Source organism: Ascaphus truei, chromosome 13, assembly GCF_040206685.1.
Source record: "Ascaphus truei isolate aAscTru1 chromosome 13, aAscTru1.hap1, whole genome shotgun sequence".
Lineage (NCBI taxonomy): Eukaryota > Metazoa > Chordata > Amphibia > Anura > Ascaphidae > Ascaphus > Ascaphus truei.
Genome location: NC_134495.1, coordinates 14,734,274 through 14,748,139, shown reverse-complemented (window position 1 = coordinate 14,748,139; position 13,866 = coordinate 14,734,274). Strand labels below are relative to the sequence as shown.

Below are 13,866 nucleotides of genomic sequence, written 5' to 3'. Positions count from 1 at the left end.
CATATTCCTCTGCGCAGTACAATGGGGGCGTGAAAACTATAGCAATACAATGACAAGGTTAACATACACAGGTACAGTAGGTAAGGAGAGATTGATCCAAAGAGCTTACAATCTAAAAGGAAGGAGTGAGTGGAAACTAAAGGCACAGCCTCGGGAACCGTCTAGCAAACATGTCTTCTGTATGTATGTATGTATGTATGTATACCTTTATATATATATTGCCATCTATGTACATAGCGCTTCACAGCAGCAATACACGTGACATCATAATATAACACATAGTAGGAGTAAGCGCTTGTGACATAAAAGTAACATTAGGGAAAAGCAGACCCTGTCCCGAAGAGCTTACAATCTTATAGTGCATTTTATTCCATTTTACAAATCTCATACATATTTAACCTGTCAGTTCTGGAGTATAGGGTTTACATAGGGCACAAGGCTCACAATCCATTCAATTATTTTTAGGGGTCTTACTTCACTTGTCATGCAGAGCATGCAAATCTGCTCCCAGGCAGTGCCCAGAGACCTGCGTCTCCTTGTTTCCAAGGAAGGCTTTCTCCTGCAAAGCTCACCCCAGCCCTCTATCGCTCAGCAGTGTTGTAGCAGCTCATTAGCTCCTTGTTTTGAATCTCACACAAAATAATAATTAGAGCCCCCCTCCCTTTGCATAAGCCTCTCCCAGGCTGCAGACCACTAGCAATCATAGGTTGCTGATATTCCCTTCCCACCCTCAGCTCCTCCCTCACCATCCCCAAACCCTTCACCCTCTCAGCACAGATTCTCTACAGCCTTCCAGAGCTGGACAGAGGGATCTCAGCCTGTCCCGTGCCTCCACTTCCACATTTTACAGCCTGAGCTGACCTACAGGTCACCCACAAGCCCAGACACCTGGAAGCCTCTGGTTACCTTCACCTTGTTTCATCCACCAGCTCTCCCACGTGTCTGGAACTGTCCCTGGTACTGAAACCTGCAGCCGTGACCTGTTGTGCTGCTTAATCTTGCAAAGTTACTTGGATTTGGGAAGGAGAAGAGCTCTGGATATGATGTGATTGCATGCAGATGTTCTGCCAGCACACCCTGGGATGAGTGTTTGTGCTGCTAATTGTGCGGTGGAGATGTGAATAGGGTCTGGGTGTACACATGCATGTCTCCTTCATTCAATCAGGGCTGAGGAGGAAGACAAGGGATGGTGTTGATCTTCCCAAAAGAGAGTTGTTGGCCCCGGGAGATGTTTCTGATCGGATTTTTGATTGCTTTGCGGGAAGCCCTGGCCGCACCAACCCCTACAACTGAGGATATTGACCGGGGAGTTGTAAGTGACCAGTGAGCATATGTCACTGTATATGGGATATCTGGAAAATTGGGCGCATGGGATCCATACTGGGAATGTTTAACCCCTTTGTTTTGTTCTAGAGACTATAGGTAACCCTGAGGTGGAGAACTCATATGGATAATACTTGTGAATGAAGTATAGTGGTTAATGTGCAGACTATGTTGACATGTGACACCATTTGTGCTGAAGAGGGGTGCAAGTGAATAGAAAACTGGGGAAACTGCATTCTAGTTTGAAGATCAATCCCCCCCCCCCCCTCTATATACAGGACATGTATAATATCAGGACATGGATAGACTTGTATCAGAGGCTATAAAGGCTTAACCCCTTTGTTGCGGAGAGTGGATGTATGTGACAGTGCTCAGATACCTTGGTCTGTTATTCCAATAGAATTCTGCATTCAGGTGATCTGAAATATTAGATGGGATGGGGTGGGGGGGTTGGGTTATTTTATTTTTGCATCTGACCCGCCCCACCCCACTACCCCAGCTGAAAAGTGGTTAAGTGAAACCAGTCTTCTGGGTGCTAGTGTTAGGGGCAGCTGAGATTTGGCAGTGGATGCATTTGATTTAGCAAGCTGTAGAATAGCACAGATAACCCTCGATGCCTGAATATGGTGGAAATATGATATCAAACGCATGATAAGGATATCAGTGTGAGATACTACCTCTGAAAAACCAAAGGGGTGGGATGATTCCCTAGAAGATTAGAAGCTTGGTGCTATTGAGGGGTTAATTGTCATTTTTTCTTCACGGAGTACAAGCCTGACCAAAATATAATACATATATCCCATTTTAAGTAGTAATATGACATTACAGAAGAAAGAGACAGCTGCGTATGTCTCAAGGGAGACTGGAGCTGCAGTAAGAGGGGAGACTTGTCCCCTTATCCTGCTGCCTCTGAGCTGTATGTTAAGTTGTGACTTAACATACAGCTGCTCCCTCACAAAGAAATGACCAGTCATCCAGGGAGGTGACAGTGTGTCATGCACAAATAAACATGTCACAGGAGGTAAAAGAAAGCCAGCTCCATTTTTGTGTCTGGACAATTATTGGCGTGCGGGTTGAGCTGTTAACCCAATTCGGTGCTAGAGGGAATCCACAAATGCATTGCTAGCAGATGTTGGTGCTCTGCCGTGCATTGCGCGCCTCTTCCAGGACTGAAAGGGTTAACCATACATGAGACGTGTAGGTCGTTATAAAACGAGCATAGGGTGCTCGAGGCATTGTTATACAGCTGCTGTGGCCGGCGGTAATTCTGGGATAGCAGTGGTTGGTCAAAGGGCTGTTTGAACCTTTTTTGCAAAGGGGTTTCTTTGCTGGCCTCTATCAGTGAAGGGGTTAATGGCCCATGAATATAACCCCACCTCCTCTGCTGTGACCCCTGAATGAAGAGATAAAGCATTTCCAGAGACAACCTTTTATTGACAGGCGCCAGACACCCCCCCCCCAAAAAAACCCACGAACCCTTAACCCCTCCACTGCCGTTCACCAAAGGACCAACGGTAGTCTGACAGGGAAGGGGTTAACCTCTCTGAATTCCTTCTTTATTGAAGAGATGGGATTGGCCTCTTCATTAAAATAAAAAAAAAAACCCTTCTTCCTTCTAACAACCTCTCCAGCACTGAAAGGAAAGGGTTAAATGACCCTTCTCAGCCAAGGAAGCCCAGTGACTCCCAGTCACTGAATGATGAAATTGCTCTCCAAGCCCGGGGATGTTTTGGAAAGGAATATGCTCACACTGTATGTATTAGCACTGCCTACCTGTATTGAGTTCATGTCAACTTGCCACTGAGTTATTTGCTTGTAATTCATCTGCAGCCCCCCCCCCCCCGAGGCAATTTCATCCACTGCTTGTAACACTTGAAAAGGTTAAAGTGTCTGTCTTCATCAAGGACACATCTCTCTCAACAAGACCATCTCTGGTGGTGAGTTTTGTAGGCCCTTCTGGTGGTTAAAGGGTTAAGCGCATGGGGGCTGTAACTATGCAGGTTACTGAGTTTGTATGTACAGCGGCCCCACCCTGATTATGTGGGCTAAGCATCCGGCAGGAACGTGGTTCATATCTAAACCAGGGGTGAGCAACTCCAGTCCTCAAGCGCCACCAACACCTCAGATTTTAAGGATATCCCTGCTTCAGCACAGGTGTGAGCCCCTGATTGAGCCACATGTGCTGAAGCAGGGACATCCTGAAAACCTGACCTGTGTGTGACCCTTGAGGACTGGAGTTGACCCCCCCCCCCTATCTAACCCCACTTCCATCGCCCCCTTCTCCTTCCTAATAAAAGAGGGGGTCACGATTCTTTTGATAGAGGGGATACTTTTTTTTTTGCTTCTAAGATCTAAATTGTTCATCCTCGGACATCTGGTGAGAAAATAGGACATCCTTCAAAACCTGGGGATAAACCCCAGTGCACCAGGTTTATCCGACATGAAACTCCATTTTAATGGGATTCCTTTTCTTTCATAAATACTGGGGGGGGGAGGGGGGTCTCTGAATTAGCTGATTTTTGCACATTGAGACCCTTTTTATTTATTTTTTTTGGCATGGTAGCAATTGTTACAGCAAAACAAATCAGCCATGAAGAGAGGTTAATGTATTTGTATTTTTTAGCCTCCACCTCTCTGCAACATACATTAGGATGGTTTTTTTTATGATAATAGTAATAATAATAATAGTAGGGTATTATTATTTTACCCCTCCAATCTATTAAAAATGCTGCAGCGAAGTAAACCTCACTTCGGATCAATCTCTGCTTCTCTCCTACTGAAAACTCTCGTTTGGCTCTGTATTTAACCCTGTATTTAACTCTGCATTCACTACAAAATTCTGCTGTACTCTTTCAAGGCTGTCCACTTCTCTGCTCCTTCCTATATCTCATCTTAAATCTCTTGCTATATTGTACCTCCTACTAACTCTCCCTATGCTCTGCTCAGGTCTGTCTTATCTCTAACACCAACTCTCTCACACTGACACCCCTTCTCACACTAGTACACTCTCACACTCCCTCTCAACGTCAATGCCTTCTCTCTTTAACTTCAAACCCCATCTGATAACTCACCTGTTCAACAAAGCGTTTAAATACTCCTGGATGACCACTACTCACTACGCAACCATGTGCTCTTATACACACTCACCAATGCACTCAAATGTGCTCATGCAGTCTTCGAACATGCCAATTATATTACAAGCTCTTCAGGGGAAGGGACTCACTTTTCCCAATGTTACTTTGATATCTTGATGCATACATCCTATCTGCATGATTATATTCCCTGCGTTTTAATTGTATTGCAAGCCCTGTGTACCTGGTTGGTGCTATGGAGTAAAAAATATATATACATACAGCAATTATGCAAACATACATTAATATAATATATTAATAATAATAATAATATACATATATAGTGTATACTCATAGAAGTATCCTAATTAATATTAATAATACATAACAAATAATAACTATGATTATAATACTTATGATAGCTATTGTTCTAATTAAGTTCATGTCCAAAATCCCTTTTTTTAAACACTTTCCAAAGGTATGAAAATCTATTAATGGTGGTTTTAAATCCAGTTCGTGGCCCCTGCACACGTGTTCTATTCTTTCCTGGGTGATTCACTTGCTGGAATTGTATCTCAAGGCTGCCAGTGAGTGTGCAGACGAGGCTGCCCAGAGCAATGTGATGTCCTTTGTGTGAAAGGTCACTAGAAATGTCACTCCTGCTGTGGCCACTTTCTGAGTTCTTGGCATTCGTTACGAAAGCAGGAAGGTTAGAGCAGGGGCCGCGTGGGAGCTCCATAAATACAGGACTGCAGAGCGTTTCTGGCAGACCTTTGCCAGGCCCACGTTGCTTAAAGCACCTGCCCATCCTGTACCTTCTGCCAGTGAAAAAGAGGCAGCAAGGCGAATACCTCCACGTCTCATGCTTTTCTTCTCCTGCCATGTGTTCCATGCTGTTTGGTGTATCAACCTCACTCCATCAATGCCATGCAGATTCCATAACTTGCTCTTGTATATCAGATGGATGTTTCCTTTGATACAGATCAGAACTGGTGGCTTTTTGACCAAGTAGGGACCAGATTGGAAGCAAACGTAGCAATTGCTTTCAGCTTCAACAAGATCATGTGCCCCCTATATACTCAGCGGTGCTAAAACCTTCCATTAACTTCTTGGCTGCCAGAGAGGCCAGCAATACATACACCCTGTAAACAATTACATTGCAAAGTCTTATGGCCTGAGTATTGATAGGGTTAAAACCAGTCATGCTTTTGCATCTTTCTGGAGACTTAAATGCGTTCAAGGCCCCTCCGGCCGCAGCAGCAAAAAGGTTACGTCTCTAGGAAGAAGTGAGGCTGTTGTGCCAGTGTGGGGTGGCACCATGCCAGTGTGGGGTGGCACCATGCCAGTGTGAGTGAGCTGGGATGTATCGCAGGCAGCAGGCAGATTCCTATAAATACATATTGATACAGGCAGCTCAGTTGGGGGAGTGTGTAGCTGTGTCTGTGCGTCCTTGTTTAGCTGCGTTTTTTAGAAATGGAGCTGAGAAAGCAGTCAGGGAATTCCTCAGAAGGGATTTTTTTTTTGTTTTCAAAGCAAACTGTGTCCTGCTGTCAGTTCGGAGATCGTGCTGTTTTATTTTGAGGCACTGAAAGCATACACCATATAGAGCCGAATCATTGGAGGGACCTCTAGTACTGTTGTCTTTTATTTGCATGGCGCCAACGTATACCGCAACGCAGTACAATGTGGGAGGGAGGGGAGGGTAATAACGTGGTGTGACAACAGTTCTATAGATGGAAAGACAAAATGTTCCAGTAGGAAAGAGGCCCCATGACCAATGAACTCTCTATTGCTGGGATCTGCAGCTATTTCTCCAAAGGGGTCAGATCCACTGGGGGGAATAGGTGTGGAAAGGACACGAGTATTATAATGGGGATTTGATTATACTGTAAGAGTCTGCAAGCATGTATGTAACACCTGTATGATATATATTTATATTGCCTTAGCTTCCGTGTTAATTTTAGTGCAAAACATTGCGCTCAGCTGCCTGAGCAACTATATATAGCAGGTGCAGTGAGTCCAAGAGTCACATGGAGGCTCATCGCTGGCCGGATTGGGTCCCCGGACCAAGAGTCCTGATCTATTGATCTACTGTACTAGGCTGTCCCTCTCTAATCACTTCAAATTAAAACTGATTTCCGACCTCATTGGCAGCAAATAAGTAATTTAGGGGAGTTCTTCATTAAAGGAAAGGTCAATAACAAATTGCAGGGGTATATATATTCAGATACCGAGCAGACTAGTTCATTTTGCAGCCTGGGGGGACAGCAGTGCATTGCCTTGGCTGCGAAGGGGTTAAAGCATCATTGTCCCGAAGCTGGAATATGGAGAAAGAACTCACCGATACAGCACATTCTCTACCAAGAAATATGGCAGTCCTGAAAAGGCACAGCCATTTCAAAGCCATGTTCTACAAAGCCTCAATAATAAACGTGATCAAGACAGAAAGGAAAATGGGAATGTCTTCACCCTCTCTCTCCATCTCTCCCCCACTCTCTCTCCCCCCCCTCTCTCTCTCTCTCTCCCCTCTCTCGCTCCCCCCCCCTCCCTCTCTCTCTCTCTTTCCCACCGTCTCCCCCCTCTCTCTCTCTCCCCCCCTCTCCCCCCTCTCTCTCTCCCCCCTCTCTCTCTCCCCCCTCTCTCTCTCCCCTCTCTCTATCTCCCCTCTCTCTCCCCTCTCTCTCCCCTCTCTCTCTCCCTCCCCCTCTCTCTCCCCCCTCTCTCTCTCTCCCCCCTCTCTCTCTCCCCTTCTCCCCCCCCCCTCTCCCCTCCCTCTCCCTCCTTCTCCCTCCCTCCCCGCGTAGGAGGACCCTAACCCTAACCCTCCATATATATAGTTTAAATACTGGAATCCCTGTGCCAACATTAGAGTGTAAGCTCTATGGGGTAGGGACTTATTGCGCTTGGAAATATATATCACACAGATACACACACACACACACACATAGGTGTGTGTGTATGCTGAAATGGGAATGTTGGACTGACTTGATAGTTATAACTGGGCAGTGCATGCTGAGAGATGTAGGATTAGTGTTCTGTGTTGGGTGCTAATCTGAAGAACGCTGCTCTGTCTCACAGGACATTCAGGACTAAGTGGTTTAAGCGGTATCCAGTTATTTCATAAAAAGGTGCAGAAATATAATTTTGCTTTCTCTAACCAGAATATGGGTATGATATTCCTGAACTGCCCCCATTAAATAGCAATCTGTAATTCACCATACTGTGCCTTGGGTCTTACCTTGAAATTACTGGGGATAGTTAAGCTAAATTACTCCAGATAATATGACTTTGCTTTTAGCGACTGAGAAAAACTGGGATGATGGAAACCTTCCAACTTTACTGCCAAAAGGTTCGGTGTGCTAGGGGTAAGCTCTGCATGGTGTAGCTGTTTCATTCTTACAATCCATCTTGGAAAATACAAAACAGCAGCATGTGTTCACTTGGATTGAAACTCCGTGTTATCCATTTGAATGTTGAAAATATTGGGTTAGGATTCTGTTTTCCATTCGTTAAGTCGCTGGGTATAAAAGCCGTCACCTCAGACACACAGGAGACCCATGGCTCATTGAATCTGCCCCTTTCCACCACATGGCTTTTTACTATTCTTCTGCAGTGTGCACAGGATAATGCAATGAGACTCACGCATGGCTTATTTACTCCAAGTCTAATGCATGGGGCAGCCTCCCAGTGGATTTGGTTGGGTAATTAAAGGCATCAAGTTGGTACCATATAGAGAAGGGTTAGGTAACTGGACACATGACCGTTAGTCTATGGTTTATAGTGTCGTTGTTGTTACTATTTACTTCCAGCGAGCATTCCTGTCCATGTAATAGTGTCTCACTGACAACATTTCAGCATGCTGTGAGCCACTTTCCCAGCGCTGGAGAAGAACATCAGTTCTATTCAAATGGATGGCGCTAAACTCTTCTCTGGTGCAGGGAAGAAGCTTCTCATCACAGTGGGGCCTCTGTCTTGTGATGATGGATAGGTTATCGCTCTTGGTTGGATCTCATTGATGCAGACACCTAAGGGGGTGGAAAGTAGAATGATATCCCCCCTCCCCTGTCTGTTGGTGATGTATATGTCTGGAAGAGGCATTGCTTCGTCAGTTAACAAACAGAAAATAGGCTTGTCCGGATAGTGCACCTGCCAGCCTTTAAGTAGCATCCTGGCCTGGTTTACCCTTGGCATGGTGCGTTCATTTGTTATGCAGTCACGCTTGCTTTCCTGGACACCCCTGTCCATCTGGGACAAGATGCTCTTTGCAAACAGGTGCCAGGTGTATTGGCTTGTTCGGTGTGTAATTAACTTAATCTGCCAGGCGTTAGCGGGGTCCACTTCCCCTGCAGAAGGCAGGCGCTGGACATCTCAGGGTTCTCTCACAGCCATTGTGGATTGCACTTTTGTTGGCAAAATGCCCCCCACCAGCAGGGGGAAAGGGCGAGACTCGGAGAGTGATGGGGTTTACCACCCTGAGGCTTGCCAGAAATGGGAACTGTTTGGAGCAGACGGCACCTGCTCAGCTAAACCCAAGCATGCATTAGCAAGTGGAATTGGAAGCCTGTTGGCAGATATAGTGCCCCTTACTGTCAGTCCTCCCCCAACAGCCTGACCTACAGGGAAATGCGTTTCCAAGGCACTGCCAACAGCGATAACTACCTGGGTCCTGGGTCACAGGGCACCCCTCCAAAGGTTATGGTGACATTGTACCATCTGATAACCCAAGGGATTCAGAACACAGTGCTTATTGTAAATGTGATTCAAATAATACATGTTAAGTGTAAGGTGAAATAACGGAATTCTCAACCTTCAGAGGGAATTGTACGGATTCCCCTTAGCAACAGTACACATCCAGGGTATGAAGGGAGCAATAAGTCAGGAACACCCCAAAAAAAAAAAAGAAAAATATGATGGTGCAATAAAATCACACAATATTTTTCTTGTTTTTTTGGGGTGTTCCTGACTTGTTGTTCCCTTCATACCCTGGATGTATATTGTACCATCTGAGCCACCACACCATAGCCCCCCATTATAAGGCAACAACCCGGTCCATATCTGATTCATGTAGTCGTCTCTTTTTGTGGAAGAAAAATCGTTATCAAAATGGCAGATGGCTAAATTCAGTTTAATGCCAGTGCTGTCAGTGACCTTGTGTGTGTGTGTGTGTGTGTTGTATTGATAACTGCAGTATTTTTCTATTTACTTCCTACACACAATGAATTTCCACTTAACTCTATCTATTGAAATAAATAAGATCATGTGGATATGTTACTGTACATAGTTACACATACCGGGCTCTTGAAATCCTGCTAGGTATTGGAAGTCATGTTACCAAGGAGGAGTCTTGTTTCTCTCCCACACTATCAGGAATAAGAATGGCATCTGGCTAAACATCAGATGAGGGAATTCTCCAAACATACATGTTCTAGCTGCTGAGGGGACCAGTAGAGGGACTTTCCTTTCCAGTGAGAGCAGCTTCTTAATGCATTCGCTTTGCACAGAATGTGTTGAGTGAAAGGGCCAATTGTCGTTGGCAGTCTCTTTCTGTTCTTTTACTTATCATACAGTGCAGAGTTCTCAATAAACCTGGCAGGTCGTAACACCTTTGAATGGACCATCATTGTTGGCATTCATAGATATGGTTATGCTGTGAAATCTTTGTAATGCAAACGGATGTCCATGTAAAAATGGATAGGCTGCTAAAGTTGCACATCCAGTAGGCTCCTAGGCATGTCATTACCCAGAATCCTTGTCTGCCGCTTAACTACTGTATGGCATGTGACAATGGAATGAATGAGTAGACCTGCAGACACACCTCATGGGTTTGTTGTTGGTGCTCACCCAGTTGGCTCTGAAGACATTTGTATATATTGTTGTAACATTAAAATAATAACAGCCACTTTGTGGCCAGATTAAAGGAGTATTCAGTATTTTAACCCCTTTTTCAAGCCTCCTGGCAGAGAAAAGATGACAGGCAAATCCAGTCCTCATCGCTCTAATACTTCCCACTCCATATAACTCCCTCCTCTTTGTTCTTCTGGAGGTTTCATGTTGAAGGAGAAGCATGTCATTGTCCTCAGCATCAAGGCACAGTTGGTTTTATGCTATGAAATAAAGCAAAATGACGTATCCAGCTCATAGAAGAATAATATAGCCTCTTGTTTTTCTCCATCTCGTGGGCGATTTAACAATACATTATAATTGTGTAAACTGTTTTGTATATTGCACAGTGTAGCTTCAAATGTACATTAAAAGATCGATGCACAAATTAGAGATTGAGATGAGAGTTGGATGACAAAGAATAGATAGATAGATTGATTGATAGATTGATGTGGCTCTTTAGCTGTTACCTAGTGAGATTCTTGTTGATAAGAAGAGGACACTGCTGAAGATATCAAAGCCCATGATGCAATGAGTGAGAAATGCAGGGGATCTCAGCTTGCTACATTCTTTAGAGTGGTACCCAACAAAAGGTGGGTTGCATGGTGTCCAGTGCAATCACTTTGTGGCAAAGCAAGGAGACTAAACACTCCCTTTTATGGACAATGAAGTGAAGGAGTTGAAGGGATATGAATTATTTATTTTTTTATATTTATTTATAAAATGTGTTACCAGGAAGTAATACTTTGAGAGTTACCTTTCGTTTTCAAGTATGTCCTGGGCAGAGTTAAAATTACAAATAATACATAGTTACAAATACAGTTACATAAATGAACAGGGTATACATTATATACAAGACATTGCATGCACAGTTAAAGATAATATATATTATAGGCGTATGAAACAGTTACAGACCAGCTTAAAATGTGAGACAGCCTTAGTTTTGAAAGAAATTAAACTGGTGGTGGATGTGAGAGTCTCCGGTAGGTTGTTCCAGTTTTGGGGTGCACATTAAAAGAATGAGGACTTGTGGCAGCTTCTCTGATGGATGTGTTTGGTTACTGAAGTGTTTGCTTCTTATCACGATAGTGAATCACCAACAGACACAGAAATAAACATCCTCCTTCTACTAAATGTCACGAGTCCTCCCACATCCCACTAATTCTTTGGGTGACCTCATTAGCTCATTCTTCCTGAACTCTTTACAGGGTTTGGACAGCTGTTTCCAGAGGAACCCTCAATGGAAGATCTGACTAAATGGGGATGAGGGGTAGATTATGGGTAGTGGGTCATATGCCGGGTTGACTATTCTTTGTGAAACCTTCTATTATTAGAGAAGGGTCTCAACTATTTAAACAGTATAATGGGGGGGGGGGGGGGCTGGGGGTAAGAAACAAGGCCTTGTTTATTTCCTCTTTGGGACTTCTTCTAAATGCTTGGGTTTGGTATCATGTTACTGAAACATACATACATAGCAACTGGCAGAACAAAAACTATTTGACTCAACCATTTTCCGATTTATTTCTAAAACCTTTGGGCACACTGGGTCTTTTATTTTGTATTCTCTTGTGTCTACCACAAGCATTTTTTTTTTTAAATTTCATTACAGTATTCCCCACCACCCCCCTCCCCACACGTCCTCTGGGAAGCAGTACCATTTATCCACATATCTGCCAGTGATAGAAAGTCAACTCTCACACAATCCCTGTGAATCTCTCTGATATGGAGTCAGTCTCATTGATTTGTATCCTCTGCTGTCTCATAGAAGTCAATGGAGTTTCAGCCCTTTTCCATCAAAATATTATGTTTTAACCCAGGACTCCCAAAACTTGATTGATTTGGGTCGTTGGAGGTTGACATCTCTTCAGGGAAGAACTAAAGTCCATAACCAAATCAACATGACTTTTATAACCTATTGCTGTGGTTTTTTTTTTACACTGTGCTCCCCCTGCTAGAAAATATTGGTTTTATGAACCCCTAATTAATAAATCTTATTGTCAACTCATCAGACTATCGCTAGCACTGTGTGACTGATCCCAGGCAGCATAGTGTCCTGAGCTCATGGGGGGAACACACTTTATAAGGCCCCAAACTGCGCTTCAGTGTGTGTAGGCAGCATGGGGGGGTATAGCTGTCACTCATTGTGGGGGCTTCCAAAGTCACGACCCACAATGTCTTGCTGCTGTGGATGCAAAGCACTGTACCACTATAACACTAAGGCTAGGTCCCTGCTGCCATGCGGGTGCTGCAGGGACAAGAACCGCCAGCCACCTTGCCCGCCGCATTGTGTGCTCACAACTCGCGATGGAGCGCTGGCCACGCCCCCCTGGCGATTCAGCCAATGAAGGCCAACCTGTTGGGTGACATCGTGGCCACACACCCCACCACGACCCCCGCCAAACTCCCCCTGTCTTTCCCCCTCCAGCTCACCGCAGACCGGATATCTCGGCTGCACGCTCCGCCAGCCTGGCAGGCGCGCGTGCAGCGCTGACACCGGGGCCTCAGCCTAAGCTGCAGTTTGGGGCGTTACTAAGTGCCCAGTCCCCACACGGACTCAGGGACCCCACGCCGCCCGGGAGCTGCCATTACAGATTTATTTTATTTTTGGGGCGAGACACCTCACGAACCCCTAGGTATCCCTGAACCCCCTATTGGGAATCACTGGCCTAGTGTGAAGGCCTGTGGCAAACCACATTTCTGCTATAGCGATTAAAAACAATGTGTTGCTTTGTAATACACAGGATTAATGGGTTCATTTGGCAACAAACCAGTTACAGTAAATGTTGCCGTGTTTTCTCTTTGTTAATTAATGTTGCCAGAGCTCCCTCTAGTGGAAGCAAAGATTATGATCTCATCATAGTCTTTTTCTTGTGTCCTGTTACATTTTAGATTATATTCCCAACACATCTGCATTGAAGCCAAGATCTCTCTTTTTTTGTGTGGCTCTCAAGCTGTCAGTGTTACTCAGGTTGTAAGGAGAGGAAGCTGTTCATGTAATGAGTGTTTTGCCTTTGTTCACAGAATCACAAGTAGGGGTTTACTCTCCTAATAATATATCCAGGTATGGCATCTGCAATGTATCCTCTCCGGCTGCAGAAGGGGCATCTTTTCCCATGGATTGCCCTATAAAAGGCCATTGCTGTTATTCTAGTGCAGAGTTCTTCCACCGGAGCCCCATGAGGGACCCTGATGTGACCCTTGAGCTCTCTGCTCCTGTCATACTATTTGTTTAGGCAGCTAAATGCAGTTTATTCACACTGAAACTCACTTGTAAATTAGGTAATGTACGTATATGATACAGATGTTATAAATGCTTGCAGTGTTGAAATAGAATTGTATTTATTTAAATGTATCCAAAATTACATTGAGCTTGTGGCTTCTACCCCTAAATGTTTTCTGACCTGGTACCCCTTTGGAGACCTGTTCTAGAATTGCTCTTAACAAAGTGACTTTTCCAGGCAAACTTTTTATTGACACAAACTACTAGACCTATAAATCGCTCTCATAATGATCCAATCAGAGATATCACTGTGTGAAAATAATATTTATAGGTAACACATAATCAAATACTACTTAATTACGCATCAAATTA

At 44.4% G+C, this 13,866-nt stretch overlaps 1 protein-coding gene across 2 annotated transcripts in view; it reads left to right on the top strand.

Annotated features, from left to right (window-relative positions):
• Window positions 1-753: 753 nt before the first annotated feature.
• The window catches only part of MMP17 (matrix metallopeptidase 17), a 65,870-nt gene continuing 52,757 nt past the window's right edge, over window positions 754-13,866 (top strand). Inside the window, exon 1 of one of the 2 annotated variants that reach the window (XM_075568640.1) lies at window positions 754-1,312. In XM_075568640.1, the coding sequence (XP_075424755.1) occupies window positions 1,187-1,312 (126 nt within the window). In that variant the 5' untranslated portion in view covers window positions 754-1,186. The remainder of the gene's footprint in view (window positions 1,313-13,866) is intronic. The other variant, XM_075568641.1, reaches the window with a different exon arrangement.